This window comes from Anolis sagrei, chromosome 4, assembly GCF_037176765.1.
Source record: "Anolis sagrei isolate rAnoSag1 chromosome 4, rAnoSag1.mat, whole genome shotgun sequence".
Taxonomy (NCBI): Eukaryota; Metazoa; Chordata; class Lepidosauria; order Squamata; family Dactyloidae; genus Anolis; species Anolis sagrei.
In genome coordinates, this window is record NC_090024.1 from 167,635,524 (window position 1) to 167,661,553 (window position 26,030).

The 26,030-nt window shown below is 38.3% G+C and overlaps 1 protein-coding gene across 1 annotated transcript in view; it reads right to left on the minus strand.

The window, feature by feature from the left end:
• The window catches only part of PATJ (PATJ crumbs cell polarity complex component), a 196,727-nt gene that overhangs the window by 81,058 nt on the left and 89,639 nt on the right, over window positions 1-26,030 (minus strand). Inside the window, exons 26-27 of the mRNA XM_060773627.2 lie at window positions 24,358-24,429; window positions 11,845-11,950 (exon numbers count right to left, since the gene is read on the minus strand). Of these exons, the coding sequence (XP_060629610.2) occupies window positions 11,845-11,950; window positions 24,358-24,429 (178 nt within the window). The remainder of the gene's footprint in view (window positions 1-11,844; window positions 11,951-24,357; window positions 24,430-26,030) is intronic.

The following is a 26,030-nucleotide window of genomic DNA, read 5'->3' on the forward strand; positions in this document are numbered from 1 at the left end:
AGAAGTCTCCACTATCATTTTAGAGACTTTCAGTCCAATGAAATAACTTTTCAAAGATATGGTCTGATCCAGCACAGCTGTTCTTGTATGAATAGTGAAAAACTGATACAAAAATGTATTTGTCATACATACTTAAAAGATGTTTTATATTATGATTGATCTAATTTCCCTGACCATTTTCACTCCAGAATTAGAAAGAACTAGTTGTTGGATACATTAATACAATGTGCTCTAAACCACCGCTTCCTAAATTGTGAGTTCCAGCCCCAAATGGGGTTCCCTTAGCTCAGTGGTTCTTAACCTGTGGGCCCTAGCCCACCAGTGGGCTGCAAAGATGAAAATCTGGTCCACAAGCCTCCTTCCTCTTTATTTATTTTATTTTATTTCCACTCCTTTCGTGCCACCTGCTACTCCTTCCCTGTTGCTGACCAGCCCCACTGCCATGGATAGACCACATCAGCTTTAGATTAAATATGGTTTTCTGTGGGCGAGCAGATGGTGACTACTGGATGGTATATGTTCTGTATCAGAAACCAGAGCTGATGTGGTTTATCTAATGCAACTTCCTGAATTGGCACCTCAGGATAACTAAACCGAATTTAAAGTTGACAAAAACTGATTTGTAACCCCTTTGGTACTAAGGTTGGAGAGTGGTGCCTGGTCAGAATGGTCTCTGGTCAGAGTGGTCAAAGTGGTTCCTGGTCAAAGTGGTCAAAAAAAGCTTGGGAACCACTGCCTTAGCTCGATGCTGGGGGTCATGAAAAATTTGGCAACACAAAAAGGTTTCTGAACACCACACATTTATACAAATCTATTAACAACCACATGTAGTGTTTACAGTGGACACTGCAGAAAATGCTTCATCTGTACTCGTGCTATTTAACAAGCATTGCAAATGCTGATTTATTATCAGTAAATGTTTGATTTAAGTAAAAAGGGATTACGAGTGGAAAAAGTTTAAGCCCTGTTTCAAACCAACTTTCTATAGTAGTTTTCGAGAATAGTGAAAAACTAGATCTTAAAAGCAATCAGAGATTTTTTTAAAAAACCCAGACTCAGCTGCCCATTCTTATTCTTCATATCAGTTCTGTAAATGTAACTAAATGTTGGCATAGTTGCAATAGAATCTGACTTGAAAGATACTAAGCCCCAAAGCTCTGTAAACAACCCAGAACGAAAATGCTATAGGTCAGATGGGCTCACTTACAAAGCTTTCCTCTTTAGGGTAAATGTGAAATAGAAAATTCTTGTTCTGAAAAAGGTTGCATGTTTCTGAATACACAGGGCATGTCTTAACAAGCTTGGGTCCCACTATAATTGTACTTAACTTCAGCTTAAATTGGGCAAGTGGTATATACATCAAATCCTCTTTGGAAAAATCTGCTTCTCTGGGTTGGTAAAGCATAGCATCAAGGGATACATGAAAGAAATCAAGGTTAAAAGAACAGCTACAAATCCAAAATAAAATAGACCCATTAGCTAGCTTTGAATGCAGAATGGGAAATAACCTCTTAGAGTGAAAATTGCTTCAAACTGTTCTAGGAAATTCAAGAACATTATTCCGGTATAATTCTAATACGTATTATTGGACTCTCATGTCTTGCTACTTGCCATTTTCTGAGAGTGAAAAAAAAAGGGGGGGGGGGGAAGCATTGTATGGGAATGTAGCCCTAAAAATGAAGCTTCTGGTTCAGATGAACTGCAGATGAGAATCTGAATGTCCCACATAGCCTTTATTGGCTTGTTTAATACAGAATCATAAATACCCAAGAATAAAACTGGGAAGACTAAGACTGATACCCAAGAGAGAAAATAAAAAGGTTCAAACATGTTCATAGGCTAAAAGGAATACTCCCCTCCCTTCATTTTTATCAATTTGTGATTGGCATTCAAAAGGAAATGTGAAAATTCATGTGAAGCTGAGAGCGAGTGCATCCTTACCACCTTCTCAAGCACTGAGGTAATTCAGTCACAGCTACAATTCAGGCATTAGGTGAATGCACACTGGACTATAAGGCCTTGAATCCTTATTAGTGTGACTATGGCTAGCTCAAATTATCTAGTATGGCAATATACCTTCAATAACATCATAGCGAGCAGATGTCATATTGTTTACTAAGTTACATCTTATTGACTGGGATAGAGTAATACAGCTCATTAGGCTTGTGCAATTCGACATGCCATTTTGGGGTCAATTTTCAGCTAACCCTCATTCTGTTCACTGGGAAGTTACTCGAATTTGGAGGAGTGTTGCTGTTTTCTTTCAGCAAATATTCGGCCCATTTGGGATCCTTTACTGTGCTGCAGCAGGAACAAGTGTCTACACTGCACTCTCCATTTTGTGGGGCTGATTTCACCTTGGATCTTGGATATACCGGCATCTGCTGTAGGACATTTTTTTGGCTGAATATGGACTTTCCTGAGACCTTTTTAATGCATCGTATACCCTTAGATGCACACTGCAATATGTTTTTGTGGCTACTGCAACCTCGAGTTGACTTCAAACTGCATTATCTGGTCAGGGCCCAAAGTAGTTCAAAACTAATGCGGCAATCAGTTCTGGTGGTAGTAATTTCAGAAAAGCATTTGTCTCTCTCCTCTATTCATCCTTTGTCAGCAGCAACAAATGAATGCCTGCTGAAGGTAGTTGATGGATGGCATACATGTCCAACTAAATTACATAGAATTAAGAGAGAGATTTCAAATTGTACTAGAAATGTTGGTAAAGTATAGGCTCAATGGATCATAGGTACTTATGTCCCAAGGAGAAAGCTTTTGGGAAAGAAATAATAGAATGGTAGAATGCTGTGTCCAATCAAACCATTCACTCAAGAGATACATTAGCACTCTTTCTCCATCTCCGACAATGAGAAGGATTTACATAAAGGTTTTAGCTCTGTATTAATGGGAACTACCTGGATAGAAACTATCAATTTTTGAAAAATTCTTCAAGATCTTTCATTAGAGATTTGTCTTGTTAAAATGTAAACCATTGGTTTATCAAATAAATAAATAAATAACTGTTTATGAATGACCAGAAAAGAGATAGAAGAAAATGTTTAGAAGAAATCTGGTTAAAAAAAGGATCTGATTTCAATGTATAGACTTACACATCAATTAGAGCAGTGGTTCTCAACCTGTGGGTCTCCAGGTGTTTTGGCCTACAACTACCAGAAATCCCAGCTGTTTAGGATTTCTGGAAGTTGAAGGCCAAAACATCTGGGGACTCACAGGTTGAGAACCACTGAACTAGAGTTTTAGAACCATAGTTTTCAATATCCAAGATCACAACTGAAACGAGACCTCTAAGGACTGTTTCTATCTGATGTAAACATGTTTAGATTAATTTATTTGATATTTAAAGTTATGGTGGTTGGTTGTATTTATTTGATGAACTGTAAGATTGGAAGCTGTATTATCCAAAATCTGAAATTAAGAATTAAACAATAAGCAACAGGAAATTCAAGGTGCAGACATGAGAATATGCAAAACATTAGCGGTTTTGAAGTGCAGAGACAGAACAACCCATTTGACATGTATGTCACATCTTTAAAATGTTTGGGAACAATCCAAATACAGTTGTAAAGTTTAGCTATTCCTTAACACTTCTCAATAGTTACATTTTCTAGTGAATTCAAAAAACTATTTACCATGTAGTAACCTTCTATGAAGGATACACAGCCGTGTAACTTTCCCCAAAGAACACACACAGTATTTCATCAGTAATACCTGCTAGACAGTGGGTTTCTTTTAAACATTTTTACTTGCTATCAAATAAAATATTTTAAAGTGACTTCTGCAATTATTGGTGCCATCATAGAAATGAGAAACCACTCTGTACACACTTTAGTCTGCAGTTCTTAAAATCATAGTATTTTCATGATCAGACATCCAAGGACACGAAATAACAAAATATATATTGATTAAAATGGATGGCTGTGGCAGTACTAGGTTATATCACTTGGCAATGGCAAGTCTACATTTTTGTTTTACATCTATCTTAACTGAGTTATTGAGTCTCCAGCAAACTTGTCCTATCAAGATCATTGCATGTTTGTTCAATTACAATATATGATATCTGCATGAATCTGAGGAAATAGATTAAGTATACAAAAGATTATGCTGCAACTTCTCTCATTTTGATTCAAAAGAGATATAAGATCTCTTTGCATCTGATATTTCAGACTAAAATGGCTATGTCAATGAACTTTTGCAGAGATTTCTTTAGTAAGACATCATTAAACACCTACCTTCTCAAATGCCTTCCCAGATATGAGGTTGACCTATACGGATTATCTACAGAAGTAGTTTAAATGTAGATAGCCAATATGAAATACCTATTAAAAGGGAAACTGCTTTGTGATGGCAACAATTTCTTTATGCATATATACAGAGCAACCCCTTCAATGGTGCAATCTGAAACTACCACATTATTCTTAAGTGTCCCTGAAGTTTTGAATTGCTCCTATGTTCTTTACAAATGCAGCAATTTGTGCCATTATGGTATCTTTTACAAATGCAGCAATTTGTGCCATTATGGTATCTTCCAAACTCAACAGATTTTTTTCAAGCTATCCTATCCCTCTTAAGGAATGCACAAGAATTGGTAGCATACCTCAAGAAAAAAACTATCTATATTCTATAAAATTCCATATAAAATTTGCCCTAACTAACATCATTACATTTAAAATATATATTATCTTTATTCCTCTAAAAAATAACACTAAAATGTACAGCCTCGTTTCCTTGTATCCTTTTTAAATACTTCAGTTGCATCAATTCCCTTTCCTGAAATTCAATATCCTGAAAGCAATAAAAATCATACTTCGTAGCATCTCTATTTCTCATGTGCCATGGGTGTTTTGTGACATTCATGTAACAATTTTTGGAATATAATTATCGACATCTGACTTTCAGGAAAATGTAACACTTCTGATCCTCACAGTCCCCATACAGATCCAGTTTTGATTATTATAGGAGACACACTGGTTGGTTACATAATTTAGAGGTGATGCCTGCAGGGCCTACTGTGTGGATTCAGAAGACCAAAAACGATCTCATTTTGCTGTGGATACACCGACTGAACCCAGTTAGAAAAATATATCTCTGTCAGATAAATTTGGTGTTGTCCCACTGCAAGAGTGTGAAAATAAGCACTGCTTAGAGACCTAAACATATGTTGTGAACAGCAACCAGATGCAATGAAGATGCCATGGTTTGTTATTACATGAAAAGTGCCACATATACATGCATTTGCATACATGATATTCTCACCTTCTTTTCTTTTATTCAGAAAGAGGAGGAACTGGAAACATTTACAGTATTTATCTCCATATTTCTGTCTTTCAGAGCTTGGAAATGGATAATCTTTGCGATGAGTTAACATTTTTCAGAGGGAGAGGTGCTATGAGGACACGGCAAAGTTATTCAGAACAAAGGAAACAAGTTGAGAGATGTTTTATTTCTTTCCCATTGACCTTAAGAATGTCTGCCATGTAATAAAAAGTAACAATAATGTAATCTATTGACAAAAGCATGTTTTTCTTAGTATTGTATCTCCAATCCTATATGATCTTGAAGTTGCTGCTGCTATGTACCTTCAAGTTGACTGCACCTATGGTCATCCTATTGTAGGGTTTCTTGACAAGACTTGTTATTGCTTTCTTCTTAGGCTAAGAGCATGTAACTTGTCCAAAGTAATCCAGTGGGTTCCCACAACTGAGCAGGGATCCTAATGTCCTAACTCAACACTTGAGCCACCACACTATGTTGGTTCTCATAGAACCCTTTACTCAGGCCCGTAGCCAGGATTTTGTTTTGGGGGGGGGCTGAATTTTTTTCAGGGGGGGCTGAGTTTCGGGGGGGGGGGGCTGAGTCTGAGTGAAAGAGTGTCTAGCCTAGCAAACCTTTTGTATCATTACCCCAATACCCCCATGCATATGGGATATATTGAGTATGGTGATCAGATCATGATATGAATAAACATAACAGTTTAAATAATGCACCAGTAAGGCCTTTTCACGAACCACCATGAGAATTGGGGGGGGGGGGGGCTGAAGCCCCTCAAGCCCCCCCCCCCCCCGGCTACATGCCTGCCTTTACTTGTACCCAAAGACACATATCCTCTGGAATGGTGAAAAATGAGACATGGGATGGGTAGGACTGTAAGGGATCTGCTTCTATAAACAAAAGTGCTTTTCTGCCTGGAGAAGATATCTTTGAATTTACGCCAGTATGTTCTATGCATAGTGATACCTGCCCAAAGTATAGAGAAAATGGTTCCAGTGTGCAGAAGATGACTGCCTCAATCATTACAATGTATTAAAAACAAAACCCACAATTATTTCTAATATGTGAACAGAAAGATATTGCTCTATGCACCACTTGGGTGCAGTTTACAAATGTATCCTGTTTTCTTCAAAATACATTAAGAGAAATTTCCATTATGCCTCTAATGTTTGGGGAATCATAGCATTAAAATTATACAGTTTTTTTTTAAAGTTATTGATATAATAGCACTACTAGCGGGAAAAGGGATATGAAGTTCTGTGGGTTGGCTAGCTCTGGTATTCTTTATTCCCTTTGCAGTAGCATAGCATTATATTTAACAAACACAGCTGAAATGTGTAGTTTTGAGCCACATATCGAGCTTATGCATAAAAGCACCCCTTGGCAGGCATTACTGGGACATTATAATATGTCCTTGCTCTGGCAAATGCCCACACACCCCCTCTCATAACCTGTTATGTCATATCTCTAATTGCAAGTCACTGCAGCAATGCTAAGTGATCCTCAGTGCTAAAGTGCCTCCTTCAGTAACACAATCCCCCTTTTGCAGATCTCCAAAGCCACTTGTGTGGAGAGACTCATGAAGTTCTACATTTGCAAAATTTGACAAGATGCTGAAATAAGAAAGATAGATAGATAGATAGATAGAGAGAGAGAGAGAGAGAGAGATGCTGAATATACCAAACTATTATTGACATGACCAAAGACTTTTGGTGTTGGTTCGACATGTGAAAGATGTTACTCACATATTTACAAGCATATGCACAGGTCTGTTATACACATACACAATTGGATTCTACCCACACATACATAAACGGGCAGCCTATCACACCTTCAGCAACTGAATAATAACGTATTATTACTGTCATGCTTTCTGGAAAAATGTTTGTTGTTTACTCACATTCTATTGCCCATACACAATGAAAATGCTGAGTGTTAGGATTTTAACATAATCTTTTTGCCCTAAGCTTTTACCAAGAATGTTTCAAGGCATAGCATTAAATAACCATCCCACCATCCCATGCCATATGTTAAAGAACAGACAAGTTTGATCATTTAAAGCAATCAGAACCATTATCATCAGATGATGTCTATTTCACAGTCTGTCAGTTTCACAACCAGTGGTCTCAAACTTCAAGTCAGCCAATACATTTTTCAAAGCAACACAATGAATCCAACCATCAACCCTTCCTACATATAAATCATGCCAAAAGGTAGAAAAATAGTAATGATGCTGTTCTCATTTAGCTCTTCATATGCAGTCATTTTAAACACTGTGAAAATGAGTACAATACACGTTGGTACTTCAGTACATACCTGGGAAACCCCCTTGTACCATTGCTGTATCAGTATGCACTTGAAGGTATCTGCATTCCTGACAAACATTCAAATGCTGTGAGCCGCTCCGGTCCTCATCACACCATGTACACGCACACACACCGAAGGAGACTCAGAGCTTGCCTTTCTTCTGACGACCTTGGGCCTGACGGAGAGATTTCCCTTGCTTTTAAGGGCAAGCTGTCAGCTCTCTTTCTATGATGAGATGTGATCAATTACACTTAATTTCAAGCTTTGCTCGCAAGCAAACAGTTACAGCTGTCGGCAAAACTGCCAGCGCAACTATGCAGGGGAAAAGCAATTCCTCGTTTCCAACATCTGACCCACTGCTGCTGCTGTTGCTGCTGCTATGTTATTGCATTGCCTGAGATCTCTAATATTCCACTGGCATCCCCTGTCCCAAAACACAACTCAGTTTAACACAATGCTGTCCCCTTTCCCCCTCTGCTAGCTACAGCTAATAGGATTCTTAATGGCCCACTCTTAATTGTACAGAAATGGTTCATAGTCGCATTGATTTATAGATACATGTTTCTGGTTCCAGTCATCACAGAATGCCTGTCAGCTTTGCAGAGTTGGTTATTATCTTCCACATTGCACATTATCAGAAATGAGGCAGAGGATTGTGTATTCCAAAAACAAATCTGTGCTCAGAGTCAGCCTAAAGCCTTATCTTTGCCATGCAGATTTTTAAGTACTTGATGCCTTTTTAGTAAATGCAATCATATCAAAATATTCAAGGAATGTGGTATCACTTCATGTTTATAGCAACTAAATACTGTCATGAGCCTACACATACTGTATGTAGCAAGAAAATCATATTTTTGTTCCCAAAATGTTGATTTACCCTCACATCTAAACAACATAATGTCTTTTCTTTCAGATATAGATGGACATGTGTATATCTGTACACCTACCATCTGCTCAGTCTGTTAACTGAGAAACAGCTGCAGTGTAGTTATCAGATGCAACTCCCCAAATAGTTCATAGGAAAAGTTAGTTTGAAGAAGAACAATGAATGTAGTGATATGCTAAAACCATTTATGATCATACTGTGGTACTATGATGCTCTGGGTTTAAGTTATCAATGGCATTAGAGCAGGAGTCCTCAAACTAAGGCCCAGGGGCCGGATGCGGCCCTCCAAGGTCATTTACCTGGCCCTCGCTCAGGGTCAACCTAAGTCTGAAATGACTTGAAATCACACAACAACAACAACAACAACAACAACAACAACAATCCTATCTCATCAGGCAAAAGCAGGCCCACACTTCCCATTGAAATACTAATAAGTTTATATTTGTTAAAATTGTTCTTTATTTTTATTATTGTATTGCTTTTAAGTGTTTGCTTTTTTTTTTTTTGCACTACAAATAAGATATGTGCAGTGTGCATAGGAATTCATTCATGTTTTTTTTCAAATTATAATCCGGCTCTCCAACAGTTTGAGGGACTGTGTCTTGGCCCTCTTTTTAAAAAGTTTGAGGACCCCTGCTTTAGAGTATCATTATATCCATTCTAATGAAATGCAACTGTCTATGCTTTGTAAGCTGTGACCAGCAGTGCTGCAGAATTTGAAGAGGCATGAATGGAGGACGAAAGGGAGAAATGTGCCAAGAGGAAGGGATGTCAAGCCAACCCTGACCAGGACTGCCTTCATCCTGGAAACCGAAGTCCTCACTGTGGAAGAATATGCATATCAAGAATAAGTCTCCATAGCCACATACGTATCCACCGCCAAGACACTAAACTTGGAGGACCATCATCCTCAGGCTACAAGGGATCGCGTAAGAGAAGATGCTTTGTTAACTATTTTCAGTGTTCCAATTCTTTTGTAGCAGTGATAGATATAAAAGAATTGTGCACAGATACTTTAGGAAGCCCAAGTCACTTAAAGCTACTATATCCCATCTAATCTTATGTGCTAAGCAGCCCTGGTTAGTACTTGGATGGGCCATTAACACTGAATGCTAGGTGCTGTAGACTATATTGAAGAGGAAGGGACTGGAAAAACTACATCTGAGTATTCCTTGACAATCCTAAGGCACATAGACATATGAATACACTGCATATACATTAACCAGAATCAGAAACAGAACACATACCTGGGAGACTACATGACATGCAAAGTACAAAAATGCAAAGCTGGACAGGGTTACAGTATATTCCACTGTCTTTTGAGAAAAATACAATGAGAAAATAGACCAAAAGGAAAGTAGTTATAGGAAATAAAGATTAGTGACAGCATCAAAATTGAAAGCCAAGTTCTTTGATTTGATTAAAATGCTACTTTTCACTTGACATCTGGTAGGGACTGAAACAATATCTAGTGTATGAAGAAAACCCAATATTTTGTTGAAATCTGCAGCTTCCAGAAAGATTTCTAAAGTTATTTGCCTTGTCCATTTCAGATTCAAGAATACTTGCTGCTGGTTGCAGTGACATCTATTGGCGAGGCAGTGTTCTGACTCCACTTCAAGGCAACAAACCGTAAACAAAACAATCTTGGTTTTATTTTTTGATTTGTATTCATCAAACTATTCTTGCCTTCCCTTCAGAGTCCTACATGCAAAAGACCCTGAAGATCTTTATTCCCAATAGCTTCACAGAGTCGTCAGTTCAAGTCAACTGTGCATTAATGCATGTGGCCATTTATCAAATTTGTACAAATATTTAGAAGAAAATTATAATATTTTTCCATCATATTTTATGGTGCTATTCTAGTTTTTTCAACAATGCATGGAAATATTGAAGACAGCCTTTCAATCACACAGCCTTAAATGGTTTCAAAAACATCCAGAACTGACCTTCCTTCCTTCATCACTAAGGCAGGCTTTGACTCCATAGGGGGTTCAGAACATAGGCAGCAATTTAATCAGGGCATCACTGAAGAGAAATTAGCTTGATCAATAGAAAATGCCACACTTTGCCTCAGTTCCCACATTTCTAGCATTACAGTGACTCAAATATGTATAGCATTTCCCAAAAAGCATCCAGGATAGGTTTGCTTGCTGATTTGAACAACAACAACAATTTGATGCTACATTTCACATGACAGAAGGCCTTCTTGATAGCTGCTTCCAAGGCATGGCACTTTCTGCCAAGAGAGACAAGGCTGATTCCATCCACTATTGTCATTTCACTGGCAGGAAGATAACATTTTTATTCAGGTGAGGATTTTTCTTTTTCTTTGTTTTTGTTTTGCAAATGACTGCCTTTTTATAGACGTATGCCACACGGTCTTATAAATATGCTTTTAAATTTCTTTTCACTTAAGAATATTTTAAGACTACAATTTGATTATATCTTTAAGGTTCTAAGATATGAGATGCTTTTACTTGTGTCAGCCTTTTAAAAACCTGTAAGCTGCCTCAGGAGAAAGGCCTAATAAAAATCAATTTGAATAAACAAACAGCCCTCCCCCCCCCCCACTAGTTATGTGGTATCCCTTCTGATTTTATTTTTGGTGACTTTTTGGCTTGTTTGGTGAGGTTGCGAGAGCAAAACCATTGTGTTTTCCAGTAGTTTTAAGCATCCCTAGTAAGACAGTAGATTTACCATTTTGGACAGAGGTCTTGGGAAATTTTTGAAGTTGCAAAAAAATGGGTCTGGGCCCCTAGAATGGAGCTGGGAGATAATGAAACCATGTCTGCCCTTGCAAATGAAATTTTCCTTCAATACTCGGTTTTCTAATTGTTGCAGCGACTTAAAACCTCATTTGAACATTCAAAGTGCAAACAAAGTTTCCAAAGGAATGCAAATATAGGAGGGATTTTCAAGTGATTGTGTTCTGTAGTACTAGAGATCTGGGGACTGAAAAGTTTTATTTGGAGGGCAGAATTCCCATTGAGGGGTAATAACTTCATAGGAACCTCTTGGACGTAAAGTCTGCACTTTCCCCAGCTCTGCATTACAGGAAGAACAGCAACAAAAACAGCCACAAGTACAAAAAAGTAATCAAGAATGTGAATGACAGTCAATAAAGAAGCTGTAGCAATTTTTCCTTTTCCTGTGGTATAGAACTTGCTGTTTTCATGTCAAATTTATTTTCTTCACTCATCTGCCCTCTCATTCTTTCTCTCTCCATCATCCCTGTTAGTTTCTTTACACATCTTATTTGGTTTTGAACTAGTGTAAATTTTCCTCTATAACAACTCTCTGAGATACATTTTCTTCTCTTTGAGGCTTTCCTGTTGTTCCTCATAGATGCAATAACTCACCTTCTGTATAAATGTCCTCTTCTTCCTCTTCAGTTTCCCCAGAACTTGATTTTTGGGGTTCTTTGTAAGGTGGTGGCAACTTCATGGGAGGTGGGGCACCACTTTTCTTCGAAAAAGAAACAAAAGAAACATCCAAAAGTTTTTTTTTAACATATAAACACACAGTACATCTTTGAGCCTATTCGGAACAGCACAATATATAATATATTGATTTCATATCAGTTTAGTGGAGAAAAATATTGATAGTTGCTTTGAACTTGCATGATAGCATATATTGAAAGAATCTTTTTTGAAGAGATTTGAATTACTTCAAAAATAAAGACATATTTTAGTGAGCTTTTACTTGCTTTATACAAACTTAACAGCCACTGTAGACTAGACTATTTTATACAGATGTTCGTGCTGGTTAACACAGAATATATATCACAAACCGTTCAATTAATTTTCCTTACCTCGCAGAAGTAAAGACACTTTCGATAATGATGCATAAAGGGGTTCATCTTGGGCCAAAAGGAAAAAAAATCAGGGTTTTTTGCAGAGACACCTTTACTCATCTGTTTCTCTGGCTCCAAGCAACTTACTGATTCTTGAGCTACAGCTTTCATTATGTGCAACTGCACTGCATACAATCACAGTGCTAATAGCAAGAAGCACTTTAGCAAACAAATGCTAATTGTATTGAATACAGTCGCAATACTAATAGCAAGATGCACTTTAGCAAACCAATTGTGTGGACTCATGAGGGAGCAGATATGGCCGGAAACTCATTTTTATATAGTAGAGAATAATTATCTGGGGGTCACATGAAATTTTCAGAAAGATAGCTCTTCATTGCCCAAACAGTAAAAGCAGCTACTTGATATATACTTTGGAACTTGTTATGTACTTTTCTAATCTTATTTGAACTTTCTACTTTCGTTTTAAATATAAATTATTCTAATGAGTGAAATGGAATGGGAGCTAAATGCAAAAATTGAAGAAGGCTAGAAAAACGTAACAGTATCTTATCTGAAAGTAACTCTTGGAATTAAGATGTACTCATGTGTGCACAAAACAAATCTGATACAGTTGATAGAAAGTGTATTTTTTTTAAAAAATCCAGACAAGGTAGATATCTATTTCATAAAAAAGCTTCCTCACAACAAAATTGTGCCACAGTGGTATTCTATCCAAATGAAACCTTTTTAGTCACAACAGTAATGAAGAGCTGAAAAAGACAAGATGCTGATGTACTATATACTTCTAGCATGACATAAGTATGTGTCAAGTATATTGTTATGAATGTGGTACTCCATTTATTCAACTCTTGAGAAGATTCACCTGCTTGTGCAACATTTTTAGGCTAGGGTAGGATCCCAACAGAAATCAAGCCTGAGTACTTTGGCAAATTGCCCAAATCCAGTTTTGAACGAATATAGGTGACAAAGTTGTTCTCCTCTACCCAACTCTTTCCAAACAGCTTTAGAAGGCTTTCTGCCCTTCTGAATCAAATTTTGAAGGCAGCAAGAAAGAGGAATCACCTGATTTTAATTCACCAACAAAGGTCTTCTGCTGATGGAAAACAGTCCCACACTCACTTCTCCTGCTATGATCTTTAAGGAAGAAGTGATACATTTATTGCTTCTTCTTTGGAGATTAAGGAAGAAGTGACTGCAGATTAAAGAAGAAGCAATAAATTTATATAATAAAACTATAGTTGGTTTATGTTGAAATGAGTTGTTCGCCTATTCTTGGGACTTCATTACACAAAGCCACTATTCCACAGTGACAGTGGTCACATATATTGCATGAGCACCCTCTCTCCATTTGGGGAATAGTGCCAATTCACTGATCCGTGGTCCTGTGGTCATACTTCTGCATACCCTCGGAACCCTGCCTTCCTGCATTTCCATGGCTCCGTAATTTAAAACATACTTTCAAAAGCAAATTTACAGTTCTAGCAACTGTTAATTATTTTTAAAAACCAAATATTACTGTACAGTATCAAAATTAACAGTGCAGGAATAGCTTTGCAGAACAACAGTCAACCGTCAACAGAATATTTCCAAACTAAAAAAAATCAATTACAAAGATCTACAAATTACTACTAGAATGGAGCACTGAAAAAAAGAACAAATTAAAGATTGTATGACAAAATGGGCAAAGAACATAAGTAGGATGATTATGATGAATGAATGGGAGAAAATTTGGAATAAAAAATTAGACTATACTTACTCTTACGATTTGAAAGACAACTGGTTAAAAATTATGCATCAATAGTATCTGACACCTGAGAAATTGACCAAATTCTGCAAAGAAGTAAACTATAACTGCTGGAAGTGCAGGAACTGTGTATGCTCATTCCACCAGATGTGGTGGTCATGCAAGAAAGCTAAATCATTTTGGGGGGGGGGGGGGGAAATGAAACAAAAAAATACCATTGCAACCAGAATATTTTATTAGGGATGACCAATATAGATTGGAGCTTGAACAAGGATAAAATATTTACTATCTAATGGTAGCTGCAAGAATAGTGCATGCCAAGGTATGGAGACAAGAGACAATTCCATTCAAGGAAGAATGGATAGAGAAAATGTTAGATATAATGAACATGGACAAATTAACTTTCTTGGTATCAAAAACACAGGGCATACCCTGCAAAACAACTGACTAGAGCCCACTAAAGGAGTGGTTAAAAGAAAACAATATTAAGATACTAATTTAACAAGATAAAATGATATGGAATAAAGCACCATCGCGAGAAGATAGGAAAGACGAGGTGGCTTAAATTCAAGAAAAGACTCAACTTTGAGATTAACCACAATGTACCACTATAAAGAAGAATGGAAGTATAACCCTCCTTGTTCCCCTGTCTTCCCATCCCCTTCACTCCTCCTCTTCTCCCCTTATATCCTTACCGACCCCACTCTCCCCGATTTTATTTTATATTATAAAACCTTAATAAAATTACTTAAAGGAGAAAAAATGGCAGACTGGCAGCAAGACAAACATTGCATTGTGCAATAGGGTCTAATACTAAATGTGACGGTCCTGCTTCAATGCCACTTTGTCTCCCAAAAGCTATAAAGTCCCTCGAGTCTAGGCACTGTTATTTTTCAAACCCCCCCCCCCCAAAATACAGTTTTTATAAGCTTATGTTTTGAACTGCCAAACTGTTTCTAATTGAATTCTTATAATTATTTTAATTGTGTTAATTATAACTGTATGTTTTAATGTATTGTTTTTGGCATCTAATGACTACCTGCTGTAAGTCATCATGAGTCCCTCTTCAGAGGTGAGAAGGATGGGATAGAAATGCCCAATCTTTTCTTGAAATAGAGGAGAAATACGGTTTGGTTTTGTTTTAACCCCTTTCATGAATTATTTTCTTCTCCAGCTGGAGAGATTGTTTTAGCTCAATGGGGACAAACCCAAATCTGTGCTAATACATAGGAAGAATAAACATTAATTTATTAAACTCAGAAGTAACTGGATTATGAGTTTTCTCTTCTAATATATTCAATGCTTCTTGACAGGCCCGTAGCCAGGATTTTGTTTCGGGGGGAGCTGAGTTTGTTTCGGGGGGACGGGGACGGGGGGCTGAGTCTGAGTGAAAGAGGGTCTACCCTAGCAAACCTTTTGTATTGTTACCCCAATACCCCCATGCATATGGGATATATTGAGCATGGTGATCAGATCATGATATGAATAAACATAACAGTTTAAATAATGTACAAGTAAGGCCTTTTCGCGGACCACCATGAGAATTTCGGGGGGGGGGTGAAGCCCCTCAAGCCCCCCCCCCCCCCCCCCCGGCTACATGCCTGCTTCTGGATATTCCTTTCAAAGAGAATTTAGGGTAGAACATTTGTCCAGAGACATCGTTCTTCTACGTCAGGTTTTGTGATTCCTATGCACAGTTGTTCACAAAATGTAGATCAATTTGAAACCCTCGCCTAAAGAGCTGGAAGAACTGTGGGATATTTTTCTTGACCCTCAAGCTGTATTGAGGAGGCTCAGGCAATTTTCTGTCTATGGTTCTACATGACATAAACCAATAACATGCTTGCACAGCTAATTTTGAAATGACTTAGCTTCTAGTAATTTAAAGACAGTAAGATTTGAGATGTAGTTCTACATGTTAAGCATCTGATTATTTCCATGTATTCAATTACATTTTAACAATGTGTTTACTACTTTCATTCAGCTGCATGGAGCCTCCGGTGGCGCAGTGGGTTAAACCCTTGTGTCAGCAGGACTGAAGACTGACAGGTTGGAGGTTCGAATCTGGGGAGAGCATTTATAGCCCCCTCTTTCAGCTCCAGCTCACCATGTGGGGACATGAAAGGAGCCTCCCACAAGGATGGTAAAACATCAAAAACATTGGGTGTCCCCTGGGCAACATTCTTGCAGATGACCAATTCTCTCACACCAGAAGCAACTTGCAGTTTCTCAAGTCCCTCCTGACACCAAAAAAAAATAAATAAATAGCTGCATGTTTCTTCACTGGATCAGTACATACTCCAATAAATAAGAAATAAAGGCTACCCCTCTTCCGGCAAGATCTCTACAGATTCCAATGAGCATCTCCACACTACTTTCTAGCTATATTTTTTATTCATGAACACAACAAGGCAATATCTTTTGTTTCTACTGCTCTGTTGCTGGTATCTTTTTGAAGTTTTTCTTCCTTCAGAAGAAATTCCACACAGGACTCACATGACGACAACCATTTTAAAAGTGTGCAAATCAAAAGAAGAAAACAAAAGCTTCCTATTCAATGCTGAAATAAGCTTCTCTTCGAACATGCCACTGTGCAATGACAATTTATGAGTTGCCTTGAGCATACCAATGGAATGCCAGAATTAAAAATAAATGGGATCTGCTGCATTTGCAAAACCTAAATATATCTCAGCACTGCATGTAAAACTATTGGAAAATTTATTATACGTTCTTGATTTTTGTTTTATAGTGTAGTATTTGGAATACTGAGATTTTGTAAGGGAGATCTCTAATTGTATACCAGCTTCTGAACTCATGTATTCCATTAGCCTTTGATCACATTCTTGCGTACACATCTACATTAATAGTCCTCTGCATGATGAATAGAAATGCTTATTGCTAATAAAAAAGAAACCATTAGCAGAACAATCACATTTTGCTCATGTTATGAACAGCAAGGAATACTGCATAATTCAACAGTACAACATCTACCCGGAGGCTTGTGTAGTGTAACTTTAAATTTTATTTCTAGAAAAGGAAACCTGTTTCAGTGGTATCTTTACAATAAAACTGCCTTTTAAATGGGAAGTTGGGGAATACCTCAGTGCTGCAAGGAACTTACTTTTCAGATATGGAGTTGATGCTTCTATAATATTGACAGGAACTGATCAATGATAAATAGAATTTCTTTAGTGGTCAGGAAAGAAAAGAATCTTTACATTTGGTCTCTGAGACAGGAGGAGAGAGAGCAACTAGGACACTTTAAAAGGAGTTCAAAAAGGAAAATGATAGTGGATTGATTGGGATGTCCCTGCTAAATTGGGAGTGGGGGAGTATGGCCTATTAGCCCTCAAACAGGTTCAATCTCTGGACTTTGCAGACAAGGCTAAGAAAATCTCCTATAGAGTAGAAAATCCTGAACTGCTTAGAACAATGGTCTGGCTGCACTATTAAAACCAAGCAGAATGTGTTCCTCTTCCAGTAGAAGAACATGCATCATGAAACGGTGCTGGTCTTTGTTAATAGCCTGCAATAACATGCCTAGCATCACCCACTCTGTTCACAATGATCCAGAAGCCGGAGGCAAAGGGAGAAATCATTAACATTCATGGTTGAGTTCACTGAAACTTAGGCTGGAAGAAATACTGCAGCTTGTGCCAGCGAATGTGAAATAGTTTCCCACTCTGTTGAAGATCTGCTCCCTTGAAAGGGATGTCAACTTCTAGTGATTTTAAATGTTTTATTTATCCTCACCCATTTAGGCACACTGATTTAAAATCAGGTCCATCCACTGCATAAGACAGCAATCTCAGATTTAAGCTTTGCTCTTGTTTCATGCTTGTCCAACCATTATGAGCATAAGAATTACTTATCTACCTACTTTAGGCCAGTTTTCAACTTGATAAACTAGAAGTGAATGAACAAACCAAATATGTTTAAGCCATTAATATAAGGATTTTGATTGAAACCCTAAGAAGCATGCTCATCGCCACTGTTAGAATTCCTATCACATATACCTCACAACCTCTGAGGATGCTTGCCATAGATGCAGGTGAAATGTCAGGAGAGAATGCTTCTAGAGCATGGCCATACAACCCGAAAAACCTACAACAACCCAGTGATTCCGGCCATGAAAGCCTTTGACAATACAATTCCTATCACAACTGTTAATATCAGATACTATACAGCCACTATAGTAGGTGCATTGGACTGCTTGTGTGCTCCCTTCCCCATAGAAATGAAAGGAAGAAGAGATGGATACAGAGTCAGAAATTATGACAAGGAAGTTTTAGCCTAAATCTAATGAACCGTATTTATTCAAGTCTGATGCGTCATTGAATCTAATGTGCACCTCAATTTTCAAAACCCTGAAACAAAAAAAGAAAAAAAAGAAAAAAAAAGGATTTGCTGCCAAATGTAATGTCAGCATTTCTACTGGGTGGAGATCAATCTGTTTTGCTTCTCTCTTGAGCAGGACTTGCAGGTGCCTTCTGGAAAAATGGGTGGTATTCCAGGGTGGGAGTATTCCTCTGTAGTAGCAAACTGACAAGCAAACTTTCTTTGAGGAAACCACCAGGTTTGAGGACTTTGCAATCTTGTGCAGTAGCAGAGTAGAATCCTTGCAATTGATTTTACCCAAGGCTAGTTCACTGGTGGTTCTCTTCAATTGCCTGACTTCCTCCTGTGCTGTGATGATAGAGTCCACTTTATGATCGAGATCCCTAAGTTATTTGTAGAAATGTTCAACTGTGGCAACAATAAGTTGAAGTGTGTGGGAGTAGCTCAGTACATCCGCCAGCTCGGTAGCTTGCACACCAGTTTCTCTGTTGCTGCTAAAGTTGTTCAGAAGGTCAAAGTTATTCACAACAATCCCCAGTGGTGTAGTTAATTTGTCTAACTCACCTTCCACAATATCACTTTTGGCAAGAGCTGAGAAGCAGTTTGCATATAAGTCAGCAATTTTCTTTTGTTTTTGTATTGGAGTTATTGGGGGAGTGCTACCCACTACTTCTTTTTGGCGCATCTTTTGCCCCATGATCAACTACCAAAAGGGATTCTTATCAGTGATTCTGAAGCCTCCTGCACTCTAAAATCAATGGCAGAGAATACTTTGAACAAGAGAGGGAAGACATTCATGTCTATTAAAGAGTCTTATCTTATCTGTCTATGGATGGGAGGATGCCTCCCATCCAGTGTGGTTACCTCTTCCAGCACACCAGAAGTCATCGCCAAACTTAATGTGCAGCGGCAAAAAGTGCACTCTTTGTAATTTGGCCTCAAAAGGTGTATATTACAGTTGCTGCCTGCTTAGAATTCCTTCTTTAAAAACAAAAGTATTAGAATACCAAAGCTTCCACCAATGGAAAAGAAAACCTTGGGGTGCATCCATGCTGTTCAATGAATACACTTCAACTGCCCTGGCTCAATGTTATGAAATCATGTGGTTTGAGAAGGTCTTAAACTTTTTCTGCCAAAGAATTCTGGTGGCTCCCAAACTACAAATCCTATGATTGTATAGCATTGAGCCATGGCAATTAAATTTGAGGTGACGTCCCCCAAATAAGAGCTCCAGGCACTCCTGTAGAAACTTTCCCTTTTGCTTTGGCTCAGCACTTATTTTTTATTTTGTATAATTGCAGAAATTAGTATAAAACTGATAAAAATAGAAGGAGCGCAGGCGGCTAAATATCTTTTGACCAAAAATGGGCAATAGCAATGGCATTGTCTGTAGCCTTCAATAATTCTTCCTCTGTACATGAGGGCATAGTGGACAAGCATACAGATGCAGAGTTGTCTGTTCTGCTCCAGTGTCACATAATGTGTGGGATTCTTTTAGGTAGTGCCATTTTGCCAGGTTGTCTTTTGATCTGCCCATTTCACTTCTGAGTCTGTTCAGGGACTTCCAAGTTGCCCATTCTTGGTTTGCCCCTGGAGGAAAACCCTCATGGGGGGCCATCCAGTTGGGATTTCCTGATTTCCTGCCCAGAGTGATACCCTTGCTGTTGCTGGGGCGGGAGCACCAAGAGGAGTGATAGTTCTCATGAAGCTTTTCCTTGATTTGAGTCTTCTGGGAGGAGGCTAGTAGTCATGTAGTGGATGGCTTTCGCAGTGTTCAACCTTATTTCTCTCACATTTAGCAGCACATTGGGGGGGGGGGGGCAATGCCAGCTAGCTTGTAGAGTTTATCAACAGGTGTCAGTTTAAGGCATCCTGTGATTATTCTGCATTTTCATTCAATGCTATGTTCACCTGCTTTGCATGGGCAGACTTATGTCAAACAGGGCAGGCATACTCGACAGTAGAGTAAGACAAGGCTAGGGCTGATGTTCTTATTAATTTTGGGTCTGCAGCCCATGTGCTGCCAGTAAGTTTCTGCAGGATGTTATAGCGTGCAGATACTCTGTGCTTGGTGTTCAAGAAGTGTTTTCTATATGCTAGTGTTCAATCTAAGGTGACACCGAGATATTTAGGATGGAAACAATGTTCAAGCTCTTGACCTTCCCAGGTGACTCAATTTCCTGTTGGCTTCATGGTTGCATAGGTAGAAAGTACACACTTGTGTCTTGGCAGGGTTAGGAATCAGGTGGTTATCTTTGTAATAGCTGGAGAGATCTTTCAAGGCATTAGTAAGTTGGATTTTAACTGTTTCAAAGTCTTTTGCTTGTGTTGTTAGGCCAAGGTCATCAGCATATATAAAGCTCTTTGTGAGTGGTGATTGTGGCTGATCGTTAGTAAAGATATTAAACAAGGTCGGTGCAAGAACGCTGCCTTGGGATAAAACATTCTTTTGCCTCCTCCATCTACTTTTCCTGCCTTGAAACTCCACATAGAAGCTACGGTTTTCTAAGAGAGTCTGGATAGTTTTTGTAAAATCATAGTCTCAGGTAATATGGTAGACTTTCTGTAGTATTTTCCTATGTTGCACCGTGTCATAGGCTGCTGTAAGGTTGACCAAAACTGTTCCAGTAATGCACCCTTTCTCATATCCTTCCTTGATGTACTCAGCACTAAGATTACTGCATTACATGAATCTAATGCACACCCTAATTTTGGTGAGGTAGTTTACCCAAAAAAGCTGAGCATTAGATTTGAGTAAATATTGTATTAGTCCCAATGAAAGTAGACACATAAATTAAAATTGGGCAAGCTAACATATATGTAAATTCCATTTATTCAATGGATTACATTAAGGCTAACAAATAAATCAGTCTCTGATTCAGTAAATATTTAATTACAATATGCCCTATTTATTTCCTTATTTATTTCTGCCATAGTGGGATCTCAAGACAACATGCTAGTTTACAAGTGCACAACATACCAAGATAAGTTGCAATATTTTTAAAACATTCTAGCATTAAAACATAACTGAAATGGAAGCCATTTCAAAAATATATGAATTAAAATGCATAAAAGTCCTTTCCTTAGCATTTAGTGAGGTGGTTGCTCATAGACTGGCTGAATAAAACATCTGCCCTAAGCAACCTTGGAAAGGAACTCCACAGCCTGGGAGCAACCATCCTAACCTTTATGATTCAAGTACATCACACAGAAAATAGAAAGAGAGAGATATTTTTTATCATGTCAGAACAATTTGAGAAACTGCAAGTCGCTTCTGGTGTGAGAGAATTGGCTATCTGTTGCCCAGGGGACGCCCGGATGTGTTAGCCCCCTCTCATGTCCCCACAAGGGAAGCTGGAGCTGACAGACAGGAGCTCACCCCATCTCATGGATTCAAACTGCTGAACTTCAGGTCACCAGTTCAGCTCGCAAAAGAGTTTAACCCCCCCGAAAGAGAGATGAATATAGGGATAGAGAAAAAGAGAGAGAAGTGGAGAGGAGAGGAAAGGAGAAAGGAAGAAATCGCTAGTGACTGAGTAATTAGCAATGGTAATCACCCAGATTGAAATGCACCCTCTAGGCACTGAGTTCTTCTGGCTCTTTAATACACCTCTGACTCTCAGGTGAAAAGTCCATCGCTGGTGTATATGCATGGTTTGTCTTAAAATGTTATGTTTTCTTTTATACTTTGACATGAAAAGACGCACAAGCTGAGCCGAGCCAGCTATTTTTGGTGTTATAGCAGCATGAAAGAGATATCTTTCCTATCTGACATATGGATTAGGTGCTAAGTTCTTGAACTAAAAAAATCTAAAGGCCTAGAATCTATGTGAGTGCATTAAAAAAAACAAATTATGAAATACAGAGACCGAAAATAAGATTACCACCTTATTACTGGAGTTATTATATTCACAGTATAAATCTGAGGCATAATCCTTATATTATGTAAATTAGGTAAGCTAATTAATCAACTGAGACTGGCTCCTTCAGCATATCTAATTTACCAATTTCCAGGAGCCATCTCTGTTCCTGCAAAATTCTAGAACAAGAGGTAAGGGGAAATATAATTAAAAGTATTTACCTGGTTATTATTTCCAACAGAAACATTATTTCTCTAAAGCACTAGACTTAAAATTCAGGTTGTGAGAAGGCAACTTCTACCCACTATCTTACTTTACCGTAGATATTAAATCTTTTTATTTAATAAAAAAATTCAAGTGGTAGGATTATTTATTTATTTATTTACGACATTTCTAGTCCGTCTTTCTCCAACCCGGAGGCGGCTCAAGGTGGTTTTATAGCCAGACAGTCATTCAATGGCTCCACAATATGCAACTAAAAATAACATTTAAAATAGAATTATAAAATGAATACATTAGACCTTTAAAAAAACATATAAGCGACTGAGGGGGAAAGGGGGCCTGAGGCTGTTAGGAATGGTGGGAGTTGGAGTCCAAAACCCATGGAGGGAGGGCCCAAGTTTGCCCATGCCTGGTGTATATGGAAGCCAGGGTTTTCTGTGGCGAAAGGAGTGTTTCTTTTTAATGTTATACACATGGTAAGATAAAGGTAAAGGTTTTCCACTGACATTAAATCCAGTCATGTCCAACTCTGGGGGTTGGTGCTCATCTCAATTTCTAAGCCGAAGAGCCGGCGTTGTCTGTAGACACCTTCAAGGTCATATGTGTTATATATAATACATGGTATGGGTATGTAAATTCCTAGTATATTAGTTTGTATATGTATTATACACACTAATAATAAATATTATTAGTGCATTATAATATGTGGCGCAGTGGATTAACTGCTGAGCTGCTAATCTCATTAACCGAAAGGTAACAAGTTCGAATCCAGGGAGAGGCATGAGCTCCCGCTGTTGGTCCCAGCTTCTGTCAACCTAGCAGTTCGAAAACATGCAAATGTGAGTAGATCAATAGGTACCGCTCTGGCAGGAAGGTAATGGCGCTCCATGCAGCTACATGAACATGGAGGTGTCTACGGACAACCCCGGCTCTTGAGCTTAGAAATGGAGATGAGCACCACCCCCCAGAATCAGAGACGACTAGACTTAATGTCAAGGGGAAACCTATACCTTTATGCATTATATTGTGTCTGTGTCTACACAGTAGACTCTCAGTCCACCAAACTCAGGCAACTAGAGCTCTCAAAGCAACTGACAAAAATACCCCCCAACAAAAATACAACTTTAATGAAAAATTAAAATTAAATCAATTTTTAGAATGCAGTAAAATCAGTTTTTATAAAAAACTAAAACATTCCATTAAAAGTTACATTACATAATGTGTTGCATTAAGTTAAATTTGTCTTTATTTGCTTTTAATTACTGTATTTCAATATTAATATCAAGTCAATACAGAGTTTATGGTATGATATAGAATAAGGTCTATTTTTAATTGTTGCTCTCAAGCCCTTAGAAAGCACAGTCATCCAGCATTTAACCGTTTCCATGGATGCCAGTTAACTGAGAGTCTACTGTAGTACACATATTACGTATGTAGATATGTGTGTGTGTATACACACACATACAAAAGGGCATATATATTAATATAAGGAAGCTCCTTCCTTGGAAGCTTATAAACAGAAGCTGGATGGCCATCTGTCAAGGCTGCTGGAGGTCTTAAGTTGGCCCAGACCTGCTCTAGAGGCGCCCTTCCAAGGCAGCAGCATATTCCTTAGGTGGAATCTCTACCTTTTATTTTTCAGTGATTGGTTTGGAGGGGGGGGGGGATGCCAAAATACTGTGTGCTTACACTTGAAAATTACCTAGGGCCAGCCCTGATTCTATGATATAGTTTTTATTTGACTTATAAAATGCTAGAAAACCTACAAAAAAAACCCAGCAGATATTATTTTTGTTCTTTCTTTTAAAGGGATTTCTTGTATTTTGAAATGACAAATGTTATAAATAGATAATTAAATGTGATTTTGGAAGTCAGGTGATTACATTTATACCTGTGTAGCTTCTCCTGCTGGGTCTTGTTCCTTGTCATCCTTACTTTTCTTAGGATTTCCTATACAAACCATCTGTGGAATACAAAGAAATGTATTTTTATGCTATACCTAACAAAAAAAAAAACCCTTTATGTACAAGTAAGATCTCAAACAGAACAATAAAAATCTCTGTTCCATTACTGAATTTCTCTATAAATCAACATTCCATTGTTATTGAATGAACATAGAAATATCTGGGGTTCCTCTCTCTTAATGTTCAAACATTTTGATACTTCTGAGAATTGTGGTGCTCCTTTCAGTCTGTTGACACCCCAAACACAGCCTAATATTATATTGAATGGGATGGTTACATGGCAATCTGACAAATCTCTATATCAAGAACATAGACAGATACTTCTATTGACTGCCCTAAAGCTCTGCAACATTTAGACCTCTATGTTTGCTGGGGATAGGGGCACAGGGCCTCTGTGAAAGTAAAAAAATCAAGATTTAAAATAATGCTATTTTTTTTAACCCAAATTTTAAAAGTCATGCTGGAAAGCCTAGTAATTTCTAAGTCTTCAGGCATGACTATCTGGTCAACTTCCACTATAAACTTATAGAATTCCACTGGATCACCTTGAGATTCCTATAGTGGTGTTATCTCTAGAAATCTCTAGGTCCTCCAGCATGAATGGAGGAAATTGACCACAGAGTCACATTGGAGACTTAGATTCCCAGAGTGAACCTTTTTAATCAAACCTGTGAATAATCAAATCTGAAAAAATCAAAATGCAAACATGGAACTAGGCTTGTACATTTTGGCTGAACCCTGATCAGTTTCTGCTGGCCGTTTTTGCATGCTTCCCAAGAACAGGTGGGTAACCAGATAGCCCTTTTTTGTACCACAGCCAGAAAATACAGCTAGATCTGCCCATTTATGGCAATGGGTGGGCTCCCCAGGCTCCCCTTCCTGTCATTTTAGGCAATTGCATTGTTTGTTCTTATATCCTCTATTAAGACCTGGATTTAAAAGCATCAGTGTTAAGATACCACTCTTTCTGTGATCCTTTCCCTTTGGTCTACAGAGGAGAGCTGGGTTTAATGCTTCGTTAAAGCTATTTCTGCTCTACAGGAGACAGGCACTGCTGTTGTGGTTCAACCAGATGAAGATGCGGGGTTTGGGGGTTCAGGACCTTTAGAGCAAGATGGTTCTCCAGCTGAGGGAACGGAGGGGGTTTTGGAGCAAGATACTGCTGTTGAGACAGAGTGTGAGGGTGAAACTCTTTTGGAAGAATGGGAGGATATCATTAGCTTATCCGAAGAAGAAGCTGGCTTAGACAGAGATACCAGGCTGCTTCTGCGGGGGCAGAGATTCAAGTGTAGTAAAGCTGGTGAGTCAAAGGAATGTGTTCATGTTTTACAGTCCTTAAATTATGGAGTGAGCTGTGAGGACTTTAGATCAAGCAATGTCACTATTGGAGTAAGGAACTCCTGTCTCATCCCTGGTTCATGCCTTCGATCAAGACCCAAGATTCCTGGTCAAGTTTTGCTCCTTGTTTTATAGATTTACCTTTGGATTCATGGTCATGTCCGTTGTTTCCTGGATTAATGTTCATGTTTTAACCATTGTTTTCTGGATTTATTTATTGCCTTCGGGGCTTGCTTCTTATTCACTCTTGGATTTCACCCTT